Raw genomic sequence first — 25,724 nt, 5'->3', positions numbered from 1 at the left:
GCTGGGTATTGCTTCCTCTTCCATTTCAAGGAGGGGGATGGAGCTGGCCTGCAGTTCTTTCCTATCTTCCTTTCTGCCATTTGCTTCTTCCACATGCCTGGTCTCCCACATCCTGCACATACACACACACTTGCATGATGCATTTATTCTGAGCAAAGGACTTCCTTCCAAAGGAAAAAAAAAATCATTTTGTGAGGCATGGGACATACAGTAGTAAGCAAATCAGACAGGATCGTGGCCTTCACGAAGGTTACGAGGAGGGGACAGATAAGTAAAACGCATGATGGGAAAGGTGCTTGATGTCTAAATGCGGATGCCGGGCAGGGATCTGAGTTAGACGAGGGGGCCTTGGTGGGAGGGCCTCTAGGAGTGGATGATGTTTGTCTACCACCAGAAGGGGGAGCAGGCTTTAGGTTAGGTTGTTGGCCTAAACAACCAAGACTCCAAAATTTCCCCATCCCCAGGGCCTAAGGACAGCGATCTGGTTGGAAAGTGGTCTCCGGCAGGGACCTGTCTTGAGGCCTTGTTGCATTCCAAGCTCCCTGTTTTTACTTAGATTGTGTCTGTGTGTGTGTGTGTAGTGGGGGGGGGGGGGGGGGTCGGGGTGTGATGTGTGTGTATGTGGTGTGTGTGTGGGGCTTTGTGTGTGGTGTGTGTCAGGAATGGTGGGGGGTGGCACTGCTAAAGCTCCTCTCACCCACGTTTGGGCCACGTTCAGAGTAAGTAGTAGCATGTGAGGTGCCTTGGAGCACCAGAGTTTAGCCTTTCCAAAGAACCGTCAGGAGGCTCAACACATGGCATGTAATAACTACAGATAAATGTCAGGTTGCCCTAACTGGTTTGGCTCAGTGAATAGAGTGTCGGCCTGTGTACCAAAGGGTCCCAGCTTTGATTCTGGTTAAGGGCACATTGCCCGGGTTGTGGGCTTGATCCCCAGTAGCAGGCCTGCAGGAGGCAGCCAGTCAATGATTCTCTCTCATCATTGGTGTTTCTCTTTCTCTCTTCCCTTACCCCCTTGAAATCAATAACAATATATTTTAAGCCCTAACCAGTTTGACTCAGTGGGTAGTGTCGGCCTGCAGACTGAAAGGTCCCGGGTTCTATTCCAGTCAAGGGCATGTACCTTGGATGCGGGCATATCCCCAGTAGGGGGTTTGCAAGAGGCAGCTGATCGATGATTCTCTCTCATTGATGTTTCTATCTATCTCTCTCTCTTCCTCTCTGTAAAAAAAAATAATAAAATATATTTTTTTTAAAAAAAGAAAGAAAAAGAAAAAAGAAAGAAAAGAAACATTGATAAGAGAAAAATCAATCAGCTGCCTCCTGCACATCCCCCACTAGGGATGTGCCCGCAACCAAGGTACATGCCCTTGACCAGAATAGAAAATGGGACCTTTAGTCTGGAGGTCAACACTCCATCCACTGAGCCAAACCTGTTAGGGAGATATATATATATATATATATATATATATATATATATATATATATATTCCCTGTTTCCCTTAAAATAAGACAGTGTCTTATATTAATTTTTGCTCCCAAAGATGCACTAGGTCTTATTTTCAGGGGATGTCTTATTTTTCCATGAAGAAGAATACAGTACACATTTATTGTTAAATGAAAATAAAGGAGCCGAAACTGGTTTGGCTCAGTGGTAGAGCGTCAGTCTGCGGACTGAAGGGTCCCGGGTTCGATTCCGGTCAAGGGCATGTACATTGGTTGTGGGCACATTCCCAGTAGGGGATATGCAAGAGGCAGCTGATGGATGATTCTCTCTCATCGATGTTTCTAACTCTCCATCCCTCTCTCTTCCTCTCTATAAAAAAAAAAAAAAAAAAGAAAGAAAAGAAAGGAAATTTATTACCTGCATACAGTGTGGTAGTTGTCAACACAAACCAGACAAACTGTGAATCCCACAGTATCAAGAATTTACTCATTTATTCAATGACAATCATGTCATCATCTTCTGGAACATCATCATAACAATCCAATTCCTAAAGAATCAGTGGACCAAATCTCTCATGTTTAGCAATAGCACTGTCTTTAAATGAGTACTTCTTGTCAAGGTAGCCTAGCCTGCTCGCAGTGCATTTGCAATGCAACTGTCAGTGATTTTTCTCCCATGAATTCTTCACCCAAGTCACAACTTCTTGCAGTTTAGGCTGATTTCTCTCCAGTCGGGGCGGCCCTAGCGACCAGTTTATGGTAAATTAATTTTCATTCTGAGACAGAGCCTAGGGGGGGCCTTATTTTGGGGGGATGCCTTATATTTCACTCAGAAGGAAACCTGTAAGTAGGTCTTATTTTTGGAGGATGTTTTATTTTGGGGGAAACACGGTATATATATATATATATTTTAGGTGTAATTACCTAAATTCTTATCTAATTGAATATCACAGGGTGTATTTATTCTTAGAAGGAGTCAGTAGTTTTCATTTATTTAAATGCATAGTCCGCCGGGACCGGTTTGGCTCAATGGATAGAGTGTCGGCTTGGGGACTGAAGGGTCCCGGGTTCGATTCCGGTCAAGGGCATGTACCTTGGTTGCGGGCATATCCCCAGTAGGGGGTGTGCAAGAGGCAGCTGATCGATGACTCTCATCAATGTTTCTAACTCTCTATCTCTCTCCCTTCCTCTCTGTATAAAATCAATAAAATATATTTTAAAAAAATAAGAAAATAAATGCATAGTCCATCTACATTCACAAATTTATATAATAAAAGCCAAGCATACAGCAAAACTGCTGGAAGAGAAAATATTAAACCCACATAGTAGAAGAGAGAAGAGTGAGCCCCCAAACCATGACTCAGAGGATTCCAGAAGTGGGCATTCTGGGATCCCGGATAAGAGGCGGAGCCTGGTGCACTTGGGGCAGGGAAGCTCATCTTCCTTCCCTGCTGAGAGTACGTCTCCCCGTCCTCTCGTCAGCTCCTTCAGGTCTGGTCATCCTGACTGTGAGAGGAATGTTAGGAAGGGCTAGAAATGACAAGCCCAGATGTAACAGCCAAGCTGTTCACCAGCATCATAGAGCCAGGATAGCTTTGCAAATGGGAATACTGAGGCCCAGAACGGGGACCACTGATCCCAGCATCAAGGACCTGCATTGGAAGCATAATTATTTCACATCAGCAATAGATGATGGTCGAAATTACAGAGAAAGAAAGAACTAGCCCTAGCCAGTTTGGCTCAAAGACTCCATCTGCGAATGAAGGGTCCCTGGTTTGATTCTGGCCAAGGGCATATACCTCAGTTGCAGGTTCTATCCTGGGACCTGGTTGGGATGTGTATGGGAAGCAACGAATTGATGTGTCTCTCTTCCATCAATGTTTCTCTCTCTCTGTTTCTCCCTCTCCCTTCCACTCTCTCTAAAAATCAATGGAAAAATATTCTCGGGTTAGGATTAACAAAATGGAAAATCAAAACAAACATACAAAAAATAACAAAAAGGAAGAAAGCAAAAAAAGAAAGAACTAGATCAAATACCAGACATAACATAGTACTTTCTTATTTTTTAAAAAATATTTTATTGATTTTTTTACAGAGAGGAAGAGAGAGGGTTAGTTAGAAACATCGATGAGAGAGAATCATCGATCAGCTGCCTCTTGCACACCCGCTACTGGGAATGTGCCTGTAACCAAGGTACATGCACTTGACCGTAATCGAACCTGGGACCCTTCAGTCCGCAGGCCAATGCTCTATCCACTGAGCCAAACCAGCTAGTACTTTCTTATTGAGGTGAAATCCACATAACACACGAGCCATTTTAAAGTGTACAATTCAATGGCATTTAATACACCCACCTGTAAGAAGTCCCAAAACATTTCAACACTCCCCCCAAAACATGTCATTCCCATTGGCAGTTATTTCCCCGTCCCAGACCCCCAGACCTAAGCAAACACTAATCTGCTTTCTGTCTCTCTGGATTTTCCTATTCTGGATCCTTCATATGAATGGAATACATGGCCTTCTGTGTCTGGCTTCTTTCAATAAGCATAATGTGTCTGAGCATGATGCAGTGCACCAACACTTCATCCCTTCTTAAACCTATATATATTTTCATTGATTTTAGAGAGGAAGGAAGAGGGAGAGAGAGATAGAAATATCAATGATGAGAGAATCATTGATAGGCTGCCTCCTGCACGCCCCTTACTGAGGATGGAGCCCACAACCCAGGCATGTGCCCTTGACCACATTCGAACCTGGAACCCTTCAGTCCACAGGCTGATGCTCTGTCCACTGAGCCAAACTGATTAGGGCTCATCCCTTTGTGATGAATAATACTCCCATGGATGGGTATATCACAGTTTATTTATACACTCAGCCACCAATGGACCACAGCATAGAATTTGCAAATTTTTGGACTTGAACATACTAAGACTATTTCTACTCCCTAAAGCCTAACTCTAACAGCACTCCCCCAGGGGTCAGTGTGATAAGCCTTCCCATACAAGTTCTCAGGTAATGTAACCATTTTGTAAAGAAGCGATTATCACCCCCTTCCCACCTTTCCACAAAAGGATGGAGTGACTGGATCCAGGTGGGATTCCAAGCCTCGTGTCCACCCCAGCTGGTGTCTCTGGTTTCCAGTAATTGAACACAAAGTTCACGTGGAAAGCAAACTCCTTGGGAAGGATTTCAACGCAGCGTCAACGAACGCAGGAAATCCGTGAGTTCTGTGTCCTTCTGAACACCTTCTGTGTGACTTTCCAGGCAGGCAACCAGCCTGCCAGCACACAGCTCTCATCGCTTCCCTTTCTGATACCCTCTCATTACTTTTAATTGCATCTGAGCCTCTGTAGCATCTTGTATTTTGATTCCTAATCCAGGGCATTTCTCTGCCTCCCACTGGTCCAACCCAGCATCCTTTCTCATAGCTCTCGAGAGAAGTGCCCCCGAAAATGGAGTTGATCTCCTGTAATGAATTCATCTATAATGAATAAGTATAACAACCAAGTTCTGAGCATATTTACATGGCAATCTCCATACACAAGCAACATGACAAAGGGAGTGTTTTTAAAAGAATGCCACCTCAAAGCTCCGTTTCCTATAGCACTGAGAACACTATGGGAATCACCCTGACAAGAAGACAAGAATAACTTCCAGGGATGCTGGATTAGAGACAATAACATCAGCCCTATTAATGTTTAAAACCAATGGAGCATAAAACGGCTTTTCTCTACTTACAGGCAGGCATCATCTTAGAGCGGGGAGGGAAAAAAATTACCATTTAACTCTGCTGAAATCCATACGCCCTCCCCTCATTTTCATTCCCCTTGAAATTCTCCTGTTAGCACCATCAGAATGAAAATGAGAGTCACTCTCTCTGGGGGAAATGGCTTTCAATCCTCATCAGTAAAGGCGTGAAGAGCCCTCCATGGAGATGAAGGAGGAAGGCCGCCGGTCAGGAAAGGATCTGTCACCAAAACCTGCAGAACTAGTTGTGGTGACACTTTGGGACTGGGGAGCCTCTTGGGCTGACTTATTTAAACAGTCCCAGGTCTGGGGAGATGTGAGGGAGACAGAATACAAGGGCCTGGGCAAGTTCAAGGCAGTCATGCCTTTAGGGTATGTTTTACTTAGTGGGCTGCAAGGGGGAACATCATTACTACATTAGCTGTTTTCCCCGGGGGGATTGCTGGAATTGAGCCAGGCCTCTGTTAGTAAACCATTGGGCCTAATCCCACATTACATTTGTGTAATGCCTGACAAAGCCTGTTCCCATTATCTCATTTGATCCTGAAAACAATCCTCCGAGGGAGGCAGGGCAGGGATTGTTTTTTTCCATTTTACAACTGAAAACACTTGTAAACTGACTTTGCCAGGAGCCACAACACCCCTGACAGGACCGGAATGAGACTTGAATCTAGGTCTTTGTACGACCTGTTCAGGGTTCTTTTGACTGCACACCGCAGGCTGATCAAAATATTTCCAGCCCCTCCCAGTCCTCACATTCGTAGCTTAAAGGCAACTGGGAGCTCCCACCGCAGAGCTTGTGTTTATACAGCTCACACACCTCTGTCCTAAAGAAAAAATACAGCCTGACCGGCAAGCTCTCTGAGGCGGAAAAAAAAACCACATTATTTCATCTAATTAAGCAAAATTAATCCAGATGGATTTGAAAAAATGAAGGCATTAGAAAAATCTAGGGAAATTTGAACTGAGTATTTAATAATTTTCTGGAGGCAATAAGACTAAATTTAGCACTATGCTAGAAGTCTCAAAGAAAGGGATTTTATAGATTTGACTACGTTTGTTACATTTTAGTGAGGGGAGAAAAAGACTGTACAGGACCAACAACAACAACAACAACAAAACATGAAGATATATGCTTTCAAAAATGAAAAAAAATGCTCTAGCTGGTTTGGCTCAGTGGAAAGAGTGTGGGCCTGTGGACAGAGGGTCTCGGGTTTGATTCCGGTCAAGGGCACATGCCCAGGGTTGCAGGCTCAATCCCTAGTTGGGGGAATGCAGGAGACAGCCAATTAATGATTCTCTCTCATCATTGATGTTTCATTTATTTATTTATTTATTTATTTATTTATTTATTTAAATATATATTTTATTGATTTTGTACAGAGAGGAAGGGAGAAAGATAGAGAGTCAGAAACATTGATGAGAGAGAGCCATTGATCAGCCGCCTCCTGCATTCCCAACTGGGGATATGCCCGCAACAAAGGCACATGCCCCTGTCCGGAATCGAACCCGGGTCCCTTCAGTCCCCAAGCGGACGCTCTATCCATTGAGCCAAACCGGTTTCGGCTCTTTTTTTTTTTTTTTTTTTAAGCAGACAACAGGCCCAATATGGAGTATCTTTTTTTTTTTTTTTAAATATATTTTATTGATTTTTTTACAGAGAGGAAGGGAGAGAGATAGAAATGTCGATGAGAGAGAAACATCGACCAGTTGCCTCTTGCACACCCCCTACCAGGGATGTGCCCGCAACCAATGTACATGCCCTTGACTGGAATCGAACCTGAGACCTTTCAGTCCGCAGACCGACGCTCTACCACTGAGCCAAACCGGTTTTGGCTCATCATTGATGTTTCTGTCTCTCCCTCTCCCTTTCCCCGCTGAAATCAATAAAAATACACTTTTAAAAAAAAGGAAAGGAAAGAAAAGAGTTAACAGCTGGGATGTAGAGGAGTCATGCAAATTAAGAAAAATTCAATAGTAAAAACTTATTAGGGAACAAGTCACAAAAAAGGGAAGTACAGTTGGTTAACATATGTATATGTATATGTATATGTATATGTATATGTATATGTATATGTATATACATAACTTTTTATTGATTCAGAGAGGAAGGGAGAGGGGGAGAGAGAAAATTATCAATGATGAGGGAGAATCACTGATTGGCTGCCTCCTGCACCCCCCACACTAGGGACTGAGCCCACAACCCAGGCATGTGCTCTGACAGGGAATCCAACCGTGATCTGGTTCAGAGGTCTATGCTCAATCACTGAGCCACGCCAGCCCGTCAGTTGGTTAACGTTTAGAAAACTAGTGTATCTAAGTAAAATCAAAGAAATAAAAACTGACAAATCAAAACAACAATGCGGTACCATCTCACACCTGTCAGAATGGCCAACATCAACAAATCAACAAACGACAAGTGTTGGCGAGGTTGCGGAGAAAAAGGAACCCTCGTGCACTGCTGGTGGGAATGCAGACTGGTGCAACCACTGTGGAGAACAGTGTGGAATTTCCTCAAAAAACTGAAAATGGAACTCCCATTTGACCCAGTAATCCCACTTCTAGGAATATATCCCAAGAAACTAGAAACACCAATCAGAAAGGATATATGCACCCCTATGTTCATAGCAGCACAATCTACAATAGCCAGAATTTGGAAACAGCCTAGGTGCCCATCAGCAGATGATGGATTCAAAAACTATGGTACATCTACACAATGGAATACTATGCTGCCATAAAAAGGAAGGAATTCTCATCATTTGCAGCAACCTGGATGGACTTGGAGAACATCATGCTGAGTGAAATAAGCCAATCAATGAAAGAGAAACACCACATGACCTCACTCATTTATGGATAATAAAGAACATTATAAACTGATGAACCAAAAGATAGATATAGAGACAATAAAGCAACAAGCAGACTGTCAAATTACAGTGGGGAGGGGAGGAAAATCTGGGGGAGATAATAGATCAACCGAAGGACTTGTATACATGCATATAAGTACAACCAATGGACATAAAACTCTGGGAAGGGAGGGAATAAGTGCGAGGGAGGGAGGGGGGCAAAAAAAATCAATAAAATATATTAAAAAAAAAGAAATAAAAACAGAGAAGTTACCAATTTCACCTATGAAATCTGCAAAAATTTAACTATAATACTCAAATACTAGTGCAGTTGCAATGAATAATGCATGCTCACACAGTGATGGGAGGGGAAATTCACCCAACTGGGAAGCAATCTGGCACATTTATCAGAAACCTTAAAATATCCATATCCTTTGACCTAAAATTCCATTCCTGGAAATATATTCTTAGGAAAGAGTCATCAGCGTGGAAAGCTCTATGAACAAAAAATGTCGGTCACAAGCTTATTTACAACGGTGGAATTAGGCAGACAGCAAACATGAAAGGAATTGTTCAATAGCTTATGGAACAGCCACTTGATGGGAACTTACATAATCATTGTATGTTCTCAAAGTGCATTACACCATAAACACTAACCGTTTATGGTGTAATACCAAGTGGAAAAGTGTACAGCATTTTATATATGGCTGTTTGTATAACACTTTTAATAGAAAAGGCCAGAAAGGGGGGCGGGGGAAATATTTTAATGTGAACCATGTTTGAGTCCTATGATTATTAGAGGATTTTTCATCGTCCTATATTTCTATTTGAATCTTTTATGTTATTTATTTACGTTTAATCCTCACCTGAGGACATTTTTCCAATGATTCTATCTATCTATCTATCTATCTATCTATCTATCTATCTATCTATCTATCTATCTATCATCTATCTATCCTAAGTGGAAGAGAGGGAAAGACAAGAGACACATCAATAGGTTGCCTCCGGCAGGCGCCCTGACCAGGGCCCGGAGGGGAGGAGCCTGCAACAAGGTACATGCCCTTGACCCTAATCGACGCAGGACCCTTCCATCCGCAGGCCCACCACGCTCTATCCACCGAGCCAAACCTGCTAGGGCTGAATCTTTTATTTTTTTAATGAACAAAGTCAACTGTTCTTTAGCCATGCGGTAGCGCGTCCTTCTCGCCCTGTGCTAGAGGACTGGGAGTCGGGGCGGGGGAAGCTCGGAAACTCTGCCTCAGATCGGTTCATTCCCCCTTCCTGATGGCCCCTCAGCACCCCCAATTCTCTCTCCCTTCCCCCGCCTCCACCCTTCCGAGGCCGGCCCTGGGCCCTCCCCTCCCCCACCTTCCCCCGCCCAAGCGGCGGGGGCGGCGGGGCGCGGGGGCGGGGCGGGGCGGTCCCAGGCGTTGAAGACACGTGGGGAGGGAGCCGGCGTCCGAGCAGGAGGGTGCGGCGTGTGGGTGGGTGTGTCTGAGAGTGGGAGAAACCAACCCCGGCCGCCTCAGGGGTCTCCGCTGTCTTAGGGCGCTCTCCCGCCCGGGGACCTACCCGGGTCTCCCCACGTCCTGGATCCCGTTAGAGGTGGATACGGAGCGCCGGTAGGAGAAGACGCCTGCCACCGCCCTGCGCGGTCCCCGGTGGCCCGCGCCGCGCTGCCGCCTCGCGCGTCCCCCCCCGGCCCCGGGCGGTGGTAGGGCCCGCGGCGACGTCACCCATTGTTTACAAATCAACCCGAGCCGGTAGGACTCCTGCTGCCGCGGCTGCTGCGCGCGGCTCCGGTGCCCGCCGCCTCCCGCTTTCGCGTCCGCCCCGGCCTCAGCCTCGGCCCCGGCTTCAGCCTCGGCCCCGGCTTCGGCCTCAGCACCGCCCCCGGCTCTGCCGCCGCGGCCCCCGGAGCCGCCAGCGACGCCCGCAGAGTCCCCGGCGCCGGGGCGGGGGGCCATGCCGTGCCGGCGGGAGGAGGGAGAGGAAGCCGGCGAGGAAGCGGAGGCGGAGGAGGAGGAGGAGGAGGAGGAGCGGGGCGGCTTCCTCCTGCTGGAGCGGCCGGTGACGCGGGGCGGCTCGGGCGAGGTGGACCGCCTGGTGGCCCAGATCGGCGAGACGCTGCAGCTGGACGCGGGGCCGGACCGCCCGGCTTCCCCGTGCGCGCCCCCGGCGCCGCCGCCGCCCCCGCGGCCCCCGGCGGACAAGGCCCGGCCCCCGGACCGGCCGCTGCCGCTGCTGCCGCCGCCCGCGCCCGCCGGGGCGCTGAGCCCGGCGCCGCCCGGGGCCCTGCGCTGCGCCCTCGGGGAGCGCGGCCGCGTGCGGGGCCGGGCTGCGCCCTACTTCGTGGCCGAGCTCGCCGCCGGCCCCAGCGCCCTGCCCGGACCGTGCCGGCGGGGGTGGCTGCGGGGCGCTGTCGCCTCCCGCCGCCTGCAGCAGCAGCGCCGGTGGCCCCCGCCCGGGGCGCGCGCCCGCGACGACGACCCGCACCGGCTCCTGCAGCAGCTGGTGCTCTCCGGGAACCTCATCAAGGAGGCCGTGCGGAGGCTGCAGCGGGCTGTCGCCGCGGTGGCAGCCGCGGGCCCGGTGGGGCCGGACCACGTCGCCCGGCAGCCCTCGGGCGCCTGGCACTGACGCGGGGCCCCGGGAGGAGGAGGAGGCAGAGGAGGCCGCAGCGCAGACCCATCGGCGTCCTGCCCTCGCCCGCCCGGAGCTGGAGCCGCCGCCGCCGCCGCCGCCGCCGCCGCCGCCTGGGCAACGGGGAGGCGTGTAGGAGGGGACACCCCGGGCCGAGGAGCGGCCGCCCGGGCGAGGGCGGGAGGAGAGAACTTGAACGTGGAGAAATGCACGGGCCAGGACGAGCCCGTGCCGCGGGAGAACGTCCCCGGCCGCCTGGGTGCCAAGGAACTGGGATAAACTGGGAGAACTATGGCAGCTACTTCTATTGACTCGGACCTGACTTTATTTACTCTTGGGGACGTCGTGCGCTTGGATTGTTTAAAAAACAAAACAAAAAACCGATAGGGCCCCAAGGGGCGGGAATCGTGAGGGCTTTATAACAATACTTGAAAACTCAATGACAGGAATACATTTTCTTTATTTTTTCCGCTGGAGGAGTTGAGTGAAAATGGTGCTACAATTGTGCAAAGAAATTCCGGGGAGGGAGAGGGGGAGAAGAATGTAAAAGCGTGGCCGTGGGTGGGTGGGTGGCATCACCCCATTTCTCGCACCGAATTGGCAGCTCCTCGAGGTGGGAGATGTGATCGTCAGTTAGAGGGTGGGAGGGAGGTGGAGAGTTTTGGAGGTGGGTGACGTTGGAGTTGGGTTTGGGTATTTAAAGTAATTGACCTTGCCACCTGTAGTTCAAGGTCACGGTTTGCTGTCTGTGGGAGGCTGCGGGGTTCCCGGGAGAGCTGACTCACCCCCATGTCCTTTCTTTCTCTTCCTCCAAGAAGAGGCCAGTCTGTGCTTTCCTACCTTTTGGGAGTCTCCAGAAAAGACAGGTGGAGAGAGGGACATGGGGGGAGCGTTACTTGTTTTTTTTTCTTTCTGTGCTTTTCCTTTCCAGAACTCCTCCTCCTCCTCCCATGAGGCCACTCTTGGCCATGCCATGTGCTTTCTCAGAAACGGTCATAAACAATCTCTCGGATCCCCAGCCCTCTCCCGTTCTGCTTTTGTCAGCCCACCTGCTCTGGTGTCTGCACGGCTAGACGAGACCATGGCTGTTTCCCTGCGCTGCGCTGGCCCCTCTGTGGATCCGTGGGCCTGAGCCTCCGTGGGTCCTCGCCCCTCAGTTTCCTCCTGCCGCCAACCCTTCTCTGGGAGTGACTGAAACCATTTTTAAAATGTGACTCTCCTCCGAACGGAGGAACCGCGGGCTTTACCTTTGTGAAACTTGATGGCGCTGTAAGCGAGGTGCGCGGTCCCCCTCCCCCAACTCGAAGGTAGCTAAACCCATTTTTAAAAAAAGATTCAATGGCTTTTTCATCCTTCAGATGTAGCTGTTGAGGTACACTTCGCACCGGAGTGTCTGAAATTGTGGTGGTCCTGATTTATAGGATTTCTTAATTAAAATGTCCGCTGAATAAATTTGTTTTTGTGTTGTTTTGGAGCATGGTTTGGCTTTTTTGGTGGGAGCTGGGGGGTAGAAGAGAACTTGGGGATACATCTAATAATGAAGACTGCACTTGGGGAGACCCAGGCCCAGCACAGAATGCTGGCAGCCCTGCAGGACTTCGGTGCTTCTCTTCTGGTTGATGGTCCACAAGATCAGAAAATTAAACTTAGTTTTTGTTGTTGTTAATCCTCACTGGAGGGTTTTTGTTTCCTCTGGTTTTTGGAGAGAGTGGAGGGAAGGGAAGGAGGGGGAGTCAGAGAGAAACATCGATTGGTTGCCTCCAGTACTCCCACCTGACAGGCGACAGACGGATTCAGCCTGCAACCCAGGTACATGCTCTGGACGGGGAATGGAACCTGAGACCCTTCCGTGCTCAGGCCGACACTAACCACTGAGTTACACCAGCCAGGGCATTGAATGTGGAGTCCCTTCCTACTTGCTCCCTTGCCCTTTTCAAGAAAGCCTTTCTTGGTAAAGCCCCAGAACTGGAGCTTCAGGGGAAGTGACTCAGTTTGAGTCAGCCTGCTGCCCACTAGCTGTGTCATATGGGGCACGTCACTGTTCTGTGCTTTTTTCCCTTTTCTCATTTATCTAACAGTAATACTCGCTGTGCATATTTGTCAGGACAAACTGAATATTAACATCTATAAAGCAGCCCAAACTGGTTTGGCTCAGTGTATAGAGCGTCTGGCCTGCAGACTGAAGGGTCCCAGGTTTGATTCCGGTCAAGGGCATGTGCCTTGGTTGCGGGCACATCCCCAGTAGGGAGTTGCAGGAGGCAGCTGAATCAGTATATCTCATCGATGTTTCTAACTCTAACCCTCTCCTTTCCTCTCTGTAAAAAATAAAAAAATCTATAAAGCAATATATTTTTTAGAAAAAAATAAAACTAATACTTAATAGGGTAGTTGGAGGGTCATGTGAGGATCTGCGGTGTCTGGAATATTTGAGTGCTAATTTTTAAAAATACATATTTTTTTAATTGATTTTTTAAATTTTAAAAAAATTTATTTAAAAAAAATTTTTTTAAAAGAAAGTTGTCATTTTTTCTTTAAAAAAAAATATATTTTATTGATCTTTTACAGAGAGGAAGGGAGAGGAATAGAGAGTTAGAAACATCGATGAGAGAGAGTCATCGATCAGCTGCCTCCTGCACATCCCCTACTGGGGATGTGCCTGCAACCAACGTACATGCCCTTGACCGGAATCGATCCCGGGACCTTTCAGTCTGCAGGCCGACGCTCTTTCCACTGAGCCAAACCGGTTTCAGCTATTTTATTGATTTTTTTTTAGAGAGGAAGGGAGAGGGGTAGATGAAAGTTAGAAACCTCCATGAGAGAGAAACATTGATCATCTGCTTCCTGGGCACCCCCTCCTGGGGATGTGCCCGCAACCAAGATACATGCCCTTGACTAGAATCGAACCTGAGACCCTTCAGTCCGTAGGCAGGCGCTCTATCCACTGAGCCAAACCAGTTAAGGCTGAGTGCTAATTCTTGATATCACCATTGGGCCTTCCTCAATCAGGTGGCCCAGATCTGCCTACTAAACGTGCCCCACTCACACGTCAGCCACCCCTACTCTCCCACCAGGAGCAGAAGCAGGTTTCTTCCTCTTTTGCTTCGGAATTTCCTTTTCCTGAACTCCTTCCAGAATGCCACCTCCACAAGCCTTCCCAACAGTTTGCTGTCATCAGTGGGGGTGGGGGTGGGGGTGGTAGCATTTACTGAGCACACTCGTGCCACATACTGTTCTGGGTGCTTTAAATCATTAGATCATCTTACTGTGTCATGGCTTTATCTGCCAGGGGGTGGGTGCTATTTATTTTATAGATGACACAGGCCCCGGAGATTAAGTGATTTGTCTGAAGCTACCACCTTTTAAGTGGGTGAAGCTGGGATTTGATCCCAGGCAGTCTGGCTGTAGGATCTCGTTCCCTCCACCAGATCTTCCAATCATACTGGACCATCCACATGAGACTTCCTGGACACCATGTGCTCCCCTGTTGGCTTTATGAAAGTTCTGAAGAGTGTCCTACAAACCTCGACCCACGAAATACCTCAGCATACCAGCATCACTATCCTCACACTTTTCTTTTATACCAGCCTCATAGTGGGAGGTGCTGGGGATCCGGGATGGGATGTGGCAGGGGTTCAGACATCCTGGAAGAACCCACAAGGCCTTCACATACGGGAATGGGGATTGCATAAGAGAAGCACAGATCATCCGTGGTATATGGCTGCTGCTTTTAGACCCTCAACTCTGTAACATGAGGGCATAGGGCCAAGACAGTAAGTCTCACCCAGGGCAGCTGTCCTGTGAGTCTGCAGGATGGCCAGAACAGCCCTCAGGGGGGACGTTAGAATGGAGACTCTGGACAAGGAGGGAAGATCTACAGAACCTGAAAAGTGAGGGAAAGGGAACTGAGAGCCCTGTGATAGGCAAACACTCTGCAGGCACCTTTCTCACACCTTTCACAAGATGTTGCTTTTAAAAAATGTATATTTTATTTATTTATTTATTTATTTATTAATATATTTTATTGATTTTTGTACAGAGAGGAAGGGAGAGAGATAGAGAGTTAGAAACATCGATGAGAGAGTCATCGATCAGCTGCCTCTTGCACAACCCCTACTGGGGATATGCCCGCAACCAAGGTACAGGCCCTTGTCCGGAATCGAACCCGGGACCTTTCAGTCCCCAAGCCAACGCTCTATCCATTGAGCCAAACCGGTTTCGGCAAAAAATATATATTTGATTTTAGAGAGGAGCGAAGAGAGAGAGAAACATCAATGATGAGAGAATCATTGATCGGCTGCCTCCTGCACGCCCACACTGGGGATTGAGCCCTTAACCTGGACATGTGACTGACCAGGAATCAGGCCGTGACCTCCTGGTTCATAGATCGACATTCAACCACTGAGCCATGCCAGCTGGGCAGGATGTTGCTTTTCAAAGGGGAAGGGTAGGAATTATTGGTGCGAGAGCAGGATCTGAATTCATGGCTTTTAGGGTGACCCTCTTGCCACCTGGCTGAGCCTATGTACACCTTTCTTCCTTTACCCCAGCCCGGGCTACTGACCAGCCGTTTGCAGAAGCTGTAGAGAGCCTGGGCCTGGGCCTGGGCTTGAGAAAGTGTCTCTGTGTCAAGGAGGCAATGGTCCTTTCCAAGGTGTTGACCTTTGGGATAGCATTTCCTAATAATACTTGGCCCAGGAATGATGATGGCTCGGGTCTTTAACCCCTTGGGATGGATAGGCACAGAACTAGGGGTGTGGGCATAGGCAGAGCTGAGTCAACTCCGTCTTCTGAAGAGGCTGAGGCCTGGGTTTCCCTGGTAACGTTCTGCAAGTCTTGAGTCCAGAAAGACCAGAACAGTAGGGAAATGGTAAGGAGAGGCTGACTGTATGTGGTGGAGGGGTGGTGGGGATTGATGAGGCATTTCACGTGGGAAGTTACTGGGACAGCAGCCTGTTGCTTCATAAATGACTATAAATTGGAGAGAGATCAGGGTTGGAGATTAAAGATTTGGCATTTGGAGCTAAGAAGGGTGGATTGAGCCTGGGAGATGCTATCAGTTGGGAAATAATAATAACACTAGCTAATGTGCCGAGTGCATGCCTTGTGCCAGGCTCTGTTCTAAGCACCTTACAAATACCAGCTCATCAAACCTATGTGGGAGGAAGAAGAGTAAACAAAAGGATTGGAAAGAAAGTGAGAGCGGAGAAACCAAAGTAGGCTCGCAGGTGAACTGAAGGATGGTAGGTAAGGGAGTGTATCTCCACATACTTGAGCCATATCCATCTGTAGTATCTCTGCGGTAAGGTCCAGGGTATTTAAAATCAGGTCTTGTCGAAGCTGGTTTGGCTCAGTAGATAGAGCGTTGGCCTGCGGACTAAGGGATCCCAGGTTCGATTCTGGTCAAGAGCAAGTACCGCGGTTGCGGGCACATCCCCAGTGCAGGGTGTGCAGGAGCCAGCTGATTGATGTTTCTCTCTCATCAATGTTTCTAACTATCTCTTTCCCTTCCTCTCTGTAGAAAATCAATAAAATATATATTAAAAAAAATAATAATAAAATAAAATAAGATCTTACTCAGTAACTTTCGTCATTCTTTTTTAAAAAAGATATGATTTTATTTTTATTTATTTTAATTTTTAATTTTTAAAAAATATCTATTTTATTGATTTTTTTTACAGAGAGGAAGGGAGAGGATTAGAAAGCCAGAAATATCGATCAGCTGTCTCCAGCACCCCCCCCCCCCCAGGGGATGTGCCCGCAACCAAGGTACATGCCCCTGACCAGAATCGAACCCGGGACGCTTCAGTCCGCAGGTCAACGCTCTATCCACTGAGCCAAACCGGTTTCGGCTTAATTTTTAATTTTAATTTTTTTTTGAGAGAGAGAGGAAGGAAGAGGGACAGAGAAATAGAGAAACATCTATCGGCTGCCTCCTGCACATCCCCCCTGGGGATCAAGCCCCCAGCCTGGGCCTGGGCCCTGACTGGAAATGGAACCGGCGACCTTTTGGTGGATGATGCTCTACCAATTGAGCCACGCTGGCCAGGGCTTCATTATCTGTTCTGAACCCTGACGTTAATTCAACTTCCGGTCACCGGCACCATTAAATGGTGTGTTTGGAGCATCTGCACTCTGAGTTCCTCCCCTCCTTAATACACCTGGAGAAAAGTACAATGTAGGGTGCATCTGAAGAAAGGTGATTTGGACTCCTATGTCTGGAGATGTTCAAGGAAACCTAAGGAAACATTTTCCACCCATATTATGGAATCTGACTCAGACTGAAAAAGAAACGGGCAAAGGTAACATCGTGAGATAACCAGCTTGTGACTTTTTTTAACCCACCCAAATCAATAAGTCAAACAAACGGCCTCAAGAGCTTATCAGTTGGGGGTTGTGAGTTTTATTTCCTATGAGTCAGTTAATTGATAAGGGGGAGCAGTTAAAAAGTTCTTTGGTATCACTTTTAGCTTTTATTCTATTGTAGTATAAGGTACAGAGGAAGATTCATTCATACAATAACAACAGAAACATCTATCCCAGGCAAGAAGCGTTACGCGAGGTTATTTCAATAGCCAACCATTAGGTCCCAGGCCTTGCCTGGATATGACAATTGGTGATATAATCTAGACATCCACCCCTACAATCATTCTGAAACCTGCCTTTTTATTTATTTATTCATTTTTATTTTTAAAATATATTTTATTGATTTTTTTACAGAGAGGAAGGGAGAGAGATAGAGAGCTAGAAACTTCGATGAGAGAAAAACATAGACCAGGTGCCTCCTGCACACCCCCTACTGGGGATATGCCCGCAACCAAGGTATTGTACATGCCCTTGACCAGAATCGAACCCGGGTCCCTTCAGTCCCCAAGCGATGCTCTATCCATTGAGCCAAACTGGTTTCAGCGAAACCTGCCTTTTTAATCTATCTATCTATCTATATATATAAAATATATATATTTTATTGATTTTGTTCAGAGAGGAAGGGAGAGAGATAGTTAGAAACATCGATGAGAATTATTGATCAGCTGCCTTTTGCACACCTCCCACTGGGGATGTGCCCACAACCAAGATACATGCCCTTGACTGGAATCGAACCCGGGACCCTTCAGTTCCCAAGCTGACGCTCTATCCACTGAGCCAAATCAGTTTCGGCAAAAAATATATATTGATTTTCTTTTTTTTACAGGGAGGAAGGGAAAGGGATAGTTAGAAACATAAATGAGAGAGAAACATCGATCAGCTGCCTCCTGCACACCCCCAACTGGGGATGTGTCTGCAACCAAGGTACATGGCCTTGACCAGAATCGAACCTGGGACCCTTCAGTCCCCAGGCTGATGTTCTATCCACTGAGCCAAGCCGGTTAGGGCTGAACCCTGCCTTTCAAACCTGCCCAGCCCAGGGAACCCTATTCCTTCCTGCCTCAAGGAGCCTGGTCCTTTAGCATCTTCCCTTCCATTTCTCATCCACAGTCAGACAAGAATAGGTGTCTCCTGACTGAGTAAATTCTGCCATTGGCCCTGCTTTCCCTTTTTAGCTGCTGTCCCTCCTTTTCCATCCTCTTTGAACTTCTAAGCACCACAACTCATCACCTCTGCCCCAAGCACCCCCCCCCCTCCCACACACACACCCTTAGCTTCCACAACTCTGTTGAAATTGCCCACTCTGTTTGCTCTGCAAATATTTATTAGATGCCAATACCCAGCGTTGTTACTAAATGCAGCTACATTGCAGGCAGTGACCTAGCATTTTGACTAGAATTAGCTCAATGAATCTTCACAACCCTAGGAGACAGGGACTTTATTATCAGACCTCATGGATGAGCAGCGTGGGGTTAGACAGATGAAGTGACCTGCCCAGCGTCACAGGAAAGAGCTTTAAAGAGCCAGGACTGTGACGGAGGCAGTCTGGCTCCAGAGGCCTACCGTTTCTTTTCAGAATGTGTATCTTCTATTTTCCTCTTTCTGCCCCCGTACCCATCCTCCCCAGACCCTTATCACCTGGTGCCTGGGTGTTTTAACAGCCATCCAACTGATCTGGCTGACCTTAACCTTTGTCCACCCCCCATGCTGTGTCCCCTGATAATCTACCTAAAACATCCTCTTCATTTTGTCACTCCTCTGCCATCAAAGAATATATAATCTCTTGGGGAAAAGGAGACACTCGCATATGAGCTCTTGAGATAAACCTATAAAGACTGTAAATAAAATGAAGAGTGAGGACAAAATGAATTTGAAGGTCCCTTTCTGCAAAAAAAATTGCATGACTTTCACAGTACAAACTATAGAGGGAGTGGACAGGGCCGGCATGCAGAGCTTCAGGTGAGCCCTGACTTTGAATAGAAGGGGATGGATTTCCAAGGGGAAATAGAGGAGCTAAGGGCTGGGGCTCCAGGCTATCCTTGCCACTCCCCTCCCCTTTGTAATATTCCTGCTGCCCCTCTCCCACCAGTCCCAATCCCGAGCTGCTTTCAAGGTTTGGCTTGAAGGGGACCTCCATCCTTTTGTGATTAAACCTCTTCTCAACTGACTGATTAAACCTTCCCATGCATGTTCCTGAGTGCTTACCTATACAACAGGGAGGTAGACTTAAGAAACTGGTCTGACCTTCAGAGGAAACAGATCGAAGAATTCATTAAGAGGCAGGACTTAAAGTATTCTTATGCAATAGCTTCCAGGAATGATCTTTTATTATTTGAATGCTTGCTATTTGTTTCTCATACATTGTCTAATTTGACATTATCTAATTTAATCTTCACCCAATTCTTCAAGGTAGGCTGTATTCTTTTTTTTTCTCTTAAAAATTACACACACACACACACACACACACACACACACACACACATATTATATATTTTTATTGATTTCAAAGCAGAAGTGAGAGGGAGAAATATCAATGATGAGAGAGAATCATCAATCGGCTGTCCTTTGTACACTCCCCACCACCACGACCACCACCACCACCACCGAGGAAGGAGTCCACAACCTGGGCATGTGCCATGACAGGGAATAGAACTGGCAACCTTTGGATGCCTGAACCGGTGCTCAACCCCCTGAGCCACCCCAGCCGAGCAGTTGCTTCTTGCATGTGCCTTGACCGGGATTGAACCTGCAACCTGATGATGCTCTAACCAACTGAGCTACCTGGTCAGGGCAGTAGGCTTTATTTTTATTCCCCATTTTGCAGATGAGTTCATTGGGATCCTTGAGGTGAAGGGCCCTGTGCTGAACCACTGGGCTAGCAATAGAGGGCTGCTTGCAGAGTCTACACCCCTCTATTATGCCTCCTGGGAAACACTGGTAAAGGCAGGTCACCTGTTCTCCTTTAACTATGGATGGAAAACCAGGAGGAAGTGCTGCGTGGGAGAGTTTTAGCCCCTTCGCCTGCCCTCGCCTTCACGGCGTTCACATGGACTGCACCTCAGGGTGGAAACACCTCTGCGCTTCCATCTCTAAGCGAGGCTAGCACTAGGCGACCGAAGGCTGCGCCTCCCAGGGCTGACATTCTGTGATTACTGAGCACGGGTGGAAGAGGGGGGAGCTAATTGAGTGAGTTAGTAATTTGGTTGCCAGGGTAACTCTTTCCTGATTGGAAGGAAGGGATCACAGGGTTCAATACAGACTTTGCTGCATAGGAAAGTGGCGTCTGATCGTCGCTCCATGTTTCTGCTTTCGAGCTGAAAAAGGAAAGAGCAAGACAGGGTAAAACCCGAATCCAAATATTGTAGCATGTAGGCCTAATTTAGAATGGAATCCTGGGGTAGCAGCCTCTGGAGTTCTCTGTCAAGTGTGGCATTCTTTTCTCCAAATCCCTTGTGATTTGCTGGTTTCTTTGTTTATGTTGTGTTTTTCGTTGAGTGGATAGCGTTGGCCTTTTATCTCACCCAGCCATTTTCTGTGGCCAACTTGTCTTCATAGGATGCTGACCACGATGAAAGAAAATGGTTACAGCTTTCCCTAGCTCAGCCTCGGGGTGTGGGACATGGTTTTCCATGTTCTATGGCAGAGCCACCATGTTGGACAACTGCAGGGTGTCCCTCACGTGGTAGTGTGTGTGTGGAGTTGTGCAGTGAGCGGCATTGAACTATGTATGATAATATCAGGCTATTGGAAAGAGGCCTGGGTTCTGGACTCTGACATGACTTCACAGTGACATCGAATCACGGCCACTTTGGCCCTGGATTGCTCCTAACCCTTGACCTCTGGGAAATCCCACCCCAGCTAGGAAGCAGGCCAAGGACTCAGGGCTACCCCCATGCCAGGGCAAGCCGGCACCTGACCACTTCCCCCTGTTGCTCAGTGCCCAGAGGTGACAAACCGATGCACTGTTGGAGGCCTCCTTCCTCAGTGTGTGTGAGAGCCACACAATCACCCTCCCCGTGCTGGGCGGCACTGGACCGAGCCCCCTACAACTCCTTCTGGGCAAGTAGTGGGCAATGGCCAGCGTGGTGTGTCCCCCAAGCACTTCTCAGAAGGTTCTCAGAGACCCTCAGGGTCTGTGCATGTGAGAGAATGGGCAAGTATAGACAACAGGCGCCGAGTGCAAAAGGGAGTTAGGAAGGATTCTCATGGATCCAGAAGGAACTTTTGGAATTATTGGATGACCTTGATTCTTGAGAATCAGAGGGTCCCTTAGCCCCTTAGGGAGTGTCCTGGGAAAGAAGGGGTAGGGACCAAAGACTGTTTATCTCTAGTATGTGCCAGTCACCATGAACCCCTTCCCTCAGCTCACTTCTCAGCTGCTGTACAGGGGAGGAAGGGGAAGCCCACCGCTGAGCAACTTGTCCAAGGTCCCCATTGAGTACGTGAACTTGAACCTTCCTTTAGGAGACAGACTTCGGTAACTCAAAACTGGAGGGACAGAGATGGGCTATGACGTCACTTCTTAGGGAGAGAAGGGCAGCGAACATGCCAAGGGCAGAGAGAGCAATACGTGAATACACCCTCGGCCAGCTTTCCCGCCACAGGCTGGCATCCCGAGCAACCCCTCAACAGGAGCTGCTCAGGTCCACGTGATGAATGACCACAGGGGGAAGAGAGGGAAAAAAAAGGAATAAGCCTCCCCATCTGCAGTGACTGATCTTTGCTAAGACAGCCAGAAGCAGCTTTGTAAAACGTGTCCCTGATGGATTAGTATCTCCAAGGGTCTGGGGTTTTGGTGAGAGGGATTGGTCCAAACCTGACCTCACTCCCATTTAATTTCGTGCCAGCACCAATACGCACCCAGGCGCGCAGACCCTGTCTAACTAGTGAGCTGTTCAGACACAAAGGCTCTCTAATTACCATCCGAGAGCGAGGCTGAGAGGGATTTCAAGTGTTTTCATGTTTATGAAGAGCAGAGAAATGTGTTCTGGACGGCAAGTACAAAACAAAACCAGACATGAAACGCAACGCATTTATTAACAAATAGATATTTCAGTTAAGTTAAAATCCTGTAATCAGGACAGCCACGATTCCAGACACTCCGGTACGAAGTGCAGATTAGGTCAACAGCCACATCTGGATGATGGACAAGCCATTGAACCTTACAAAAAACTAATAAAACACCAGCTAAACGGCCTTAAGCCCCTCCGAGTGAGTGAACAGCGTGTTTCAAACCATTTCATCGCGGCTCACCCTGGCAAAGCCTGCAGCTTCTCCATGTTGGAGGGTCACACACATTTTCTACTCGGTTTCCTTCACGTACAAAAGCGATCTGGCACGGCTGGGGGAGGGGCGGAGGGAGGAAATCCACTCCATCCACCCAGGGAATTGCAGCTGTTATTACAAACGGCCCCAGAGAGCCCATTATAAGCTCTGTGCGAGGCCGAGTGTCCCTGGAGTGCCCGTCACGTGGCATCTCCCAGCCCCCAGCCAGGCCCCCGGAGAGCATCAGGGCGGCCCTCTTGAATAGGACAGCAGAGCTGAGGGGGGAGAGGAGGGACCCGAGGCCACACTCTCTGGACAGTTTCCATAAAAGCCAGGCTTGCGGGCGGGACGCCCCGGTGCCCACACCCCCGCCTCTCTACCGCCCACCCCCCTCGGTGGCGGCGAGCGGCGGTGCGCTTGTCCCCAGGAGACTCCAGCACTTCACCACCTGCCCCACCTCCTGTCCGCACCCTGGGCACATCCCCACCCAGGGCACGCCCCTGCGGCTCTCCCTTCCACTCGGGAACGCAGCCAGTTGCAAAGCAGGGGGCCAGAGAAAAGGCCCTTTCATGGTACCGAGTGTTTTTTAAGAATCAGCACCCCAACAGACAGAACATGTTTTGTTTTTTTTAAAAATGTGATACATTTTCAAGTCTGGCAGTTTGAGGTACTCCTTGAAATGATCGCCTATTCATGTTCCCTCCCCCCCCCCCCCCCCCATTCCCCAAAAAGGTGAATCAGGAACCAACCCTGGAAAGGTCAAACAAGTAACGGGGGCCATCCTCATCCTTAGGGCGAGAGGCGGTCCCGAGATGCGTGAGCTGTGGCCGCAGGACCGCTGCTGGGATGGATGGAGGGTGAGGGGTGTGCGTGGAGCTGCCCCCGGTGCCTCCAAGAATGGTCACAGCAAAAGCAAGGAGTCCAGCTCTTTCTCTCAGGCCCGTGGCGCCAGCAGGAGGGCCAGTGTCCTGGTCTCCGTACTGCCCGGAAGCTCCGGAGCCACCAGCGGGATCAGAAGTGGCATGACAAACAGTTCAAGAAGGTCCGTTTGGCCCTGAAGGTCAACCCTTTTGGAGGCGCTTCCCATGCAAAGGGGATTGTGCTGGAAAAAGTAGGGGTTGAAGCCAAACAGCCAAATTCCGCTATCAGGAAGTGTGTCAGGGTCCAGCTGATCAAGAATGGCAAAAAAAATCCAGCCTTTGTACCCAATGATGGCTGTTTGAATTTCATTGAGGAAAACGACGAAGTTCTGGTTGCTGGATTTGGTCACAAAGGTCATGCTGTTGGTGACATTCCTGGAGTTCGCTTTAAGGTTGTCAACGTAGCCAATGCGTCTCTTTTGGCCTTATACAAAGGCAAGAAGGAAAGACCAAGATCCTAAGTTTTGATGGTGAAATCACAGTAGTAATAAATTTTCATATGCCAAAAAAAAAAAAAAAAAAAGTAAAGAGTCCAGTGGATTGTGAGCTTGGGGTGCGTTCTGCAATCTGCCGTATATAAGGCCAACCGAGTCCCCCCCCCCCCCCTTATTTTTTTTTAAAACGGGGCCTTGACCTCAGTTCCCCACGAAAACATTCGCGTCTTTTTCGATTCCACGTCTTGATTAGCTTCTTTCCCCGCTTCCCAGAGCGGCAGTGCACCGGTCTGATGAGAGATGCAGCCCTCAGGAGGGTCCCTTGTCCTCCAGGCAGAGGCCGGCCCAGTGTCCACTCCGCGGGTGTCAGCTGCCGGGCACCCGGACGCCGTCGCCGGGCCGGAGCGGCGCCCTCCTCCCCGCCGCGCCCGGGGCGCCGCCAGACGCGCGGGGGCTGCGGGGCGAGGGGGGCTCGTGCGCGGCGGCCACCGGCGGCCTCGGGAGCGGGGGGAGCTTCGGGTGCAGCTGCAGCCGCCGCGAGTGCAGCCTCCGCACGGCCTCCTTGATGAGGTTCCCCGAGAGCACCAGCTGCTGCAGGAGCCGGTGCGGGTCGTCGTCGCCGCCGGGGCGGGCTTCCGGCTGCGGCCCGCGCCGCTGCTGCAGGCGGCGGGGGGCGGCGGCGCCCCGCAGCCATCCCCGCCGGCACGGGCCCGACAGAGGCTGCTTTGGGGCGCCCCGCTTGTCGGCTCTGGAAGGCCCATCCAGGCCGGGGTGCGGGGACAGCGGGGACAGCGCGCTGGGGCCGGCGGCGAGCTCAGCCACGAAGTAGGGCGCAGCCCGGCCCCGCACGCGGCCGCGCTCCCCGAGGGCGCAGCGCAGGGCCCCCGGCGGCGCGGGCGGCGGCAGCGGCCGGTCCGGGGGCCGGGCCTTGTCCGCCGGGGGCCGCGGGGGCTGCAGCGGCGGCGGCGGCGCGGGGGGCGCGCACGGGGAAGCTGGGCGGTCCGGCCCCGCGTCCAGCTGCAGCGTCTCGCCGATCTGGGCCACCAGGCGGTCCACCTCGCCCGAGCCGCCCCGCGTCACCGGCCGCTCCAGCAGGAGGAAGCCGCCCCGCTCCTCCTCCTCCTCCTCCGCCTCCGCTTCCTCGCCGGCTTCCTCTTCCTCCTCCCGCCGGCACGGCATGGCCCCCCGCCCCGGCGCCGGGGACTCTGCGGGCGTCGCTGGCGGCTCCGGGGGCCGCGGCGGAGCCGGGCGCGGTGCTGAGGCCGAAGCCGGGGCTGGGACCGGGCTGGGGCCGGGGCGCCCAGGGAAGCCGGGGACCCACGGGCGCTCGTGCCGCGCCGTGCACCGCGGCAGGCGGAATCCTACCGGCTCCAGCTGATTTGTAAACAATGGGTGACGTCGCAGTGGGGCCTACCACCGCCCGAGGCGGGGGGTGCTGTGCTATTGGGGGGGGTCGGGGCGACCCCTGAGTCCAGACCCAGGGTGGAGCCGTGCTCCTTCTGAGGTCCACAATCCTGAGTGCTGCTTGCGGGGTTGCAATGGGGAGCTGATCCTCGCTTTCTTAGGCGGGCGTGATGGGCATTTCCGGCGGGTGGACACCCGGGTGGACAGTTGGTTTCTTCCACACACAACACCTACACTCACACGCCCACACACTCCCCAGCCCTGAGCCGGTCAGCTCCTCTGGTTGGGGCATTGGCGCTTTTGAGGTCCCTGGTGCCACCAGCATCTGGGCAGTGATGATCCAGCGAATTAGGCGAGGGTGGAAAGGAGGACTCAGGCTAGGAGTTTGCCTAGAGGTTAGGCAAACGAGGCTGACAGGATAGGAAGCGGGCCTGTGGTGCACATGGTGGGGGGATGGGGGGGGCCCGAGTTGGAACTGGCAAAGTACACAAATTAATGTGTCTTGATCAGGAGCATGGGTATGAGGAGGCTTGGACTGTGGTTGGCATTACTGTAGAGGACAAAGTTGCTAGCTCTGAGCTAGAAAGTGCTTTTAAGAAGAATGCCTCACCGAAGGACTTGTATGCATGCAGATAAACATAACCAATGGATACGGGGTG

General features: G+C 50.1%; 3 protein-coding genes across 3 annotated transcripts; 2 read left to right on the top strand and 1 right to left on the bottom strand.

Annotated features, from left to right (window-relative positions):
• The first annotated feature begins 9,561 nt into the window (after nt 1–9,561).
• Nucleotides 9,562–10,697, top strand: FRAT2 (FRAT regulator of WNT signaling pathway 2). The gene has a single exon (XM_036438733.2). The coding sequence runs from the start codon at nt 10,002–10,004 to the stop codon at nt 10,674–10,676; it is 675 nt and encodes a 224-aa protein (XP_036294626.1). The 5' UTR covers nt 9,562–10,001; the 3' UTR covers nt 10,677–10,697.
• Nucleotides 10,698–23,045: 12,348 nt separating this feature from the next.
• On the top strand, nt 23,046–23,763 carry LOC118719022 (40S ribosomal protein S23-like). Its single transcript, XM_045581958.1, has one exon. It carries the CDS (start codon nt 23,158–23,160, stop codon nt 23,686–23,688), a length of 531 nt encoding a protein of 176 aa, XP_045437914.1. The 5' UTR covers nt 23,046–23,157; the 3' UTR covers nt 23,689–23,763.
• On the bottom strand, nt 23,626–25,036 carry FRAT1 (FRAT regulator of WNT signaling pathway 1). Its single transcript, XM_036438732.2, has one exon. It carries the CDS (start codon nt 24,838–24,840, stop codon nt 24,028–24,030), a length of 813 nt encoding a protein of 270 aa, XP_036294625.1. The 5' UTR covers nt 24,841–25,036; the 3' UTR covers nt 23,626–24,027.
• Nucleotides 25,037–25,724: the final 688 nt, after the last annotated feature.

The sequence above is a fragment of the Pipistrellus kuhlii genome, unplaced genomic scaffold (assembly GCF_014108245.1).
Source record: "Pipistrellus kuhlii isolate mPipKuh1 unplaced genomic scaffold, mPipKuh1.p scaffold_m20_p_15, whole genome shotgun sequence".
In the NCBI taxonomy this organism is placed as follows: Eukaryota; Metazoa; Chordata; class Mammalia; order Chiroptera; family Vespertilionidae; genus Pipistrellus; species Pipistrellus kuhlii.
This window is presented reverse-complemented; position numbering and strand designations above follow the sequence as displayed.

Bases quoted from the DNA above. Each gene is read 5' to 3' on its own strand.
- LOC118719022 (XM_045581958.1), top strand. From the start codon at position 23,158: ATGGAGGGTGAGGGGTGTGCGTGGAGCTGCCCCCGGTGCCTCCAAGAA.
- FRAT1 (XM_036438732.2), bottom strand. From the start codon at position 24,840: ATGCCGTGCCGGCGGGAGGAGGAAGAGGAAGCCGGCGAGGAAGCGGAG.
- FRAT2 (XM_036438733.2), top strand. From the start codon at position 10,002: ATGCCGTGCCGGCGGGAGGAGGGAGAGGAAGCCGGCGAGGAAGCGGAG.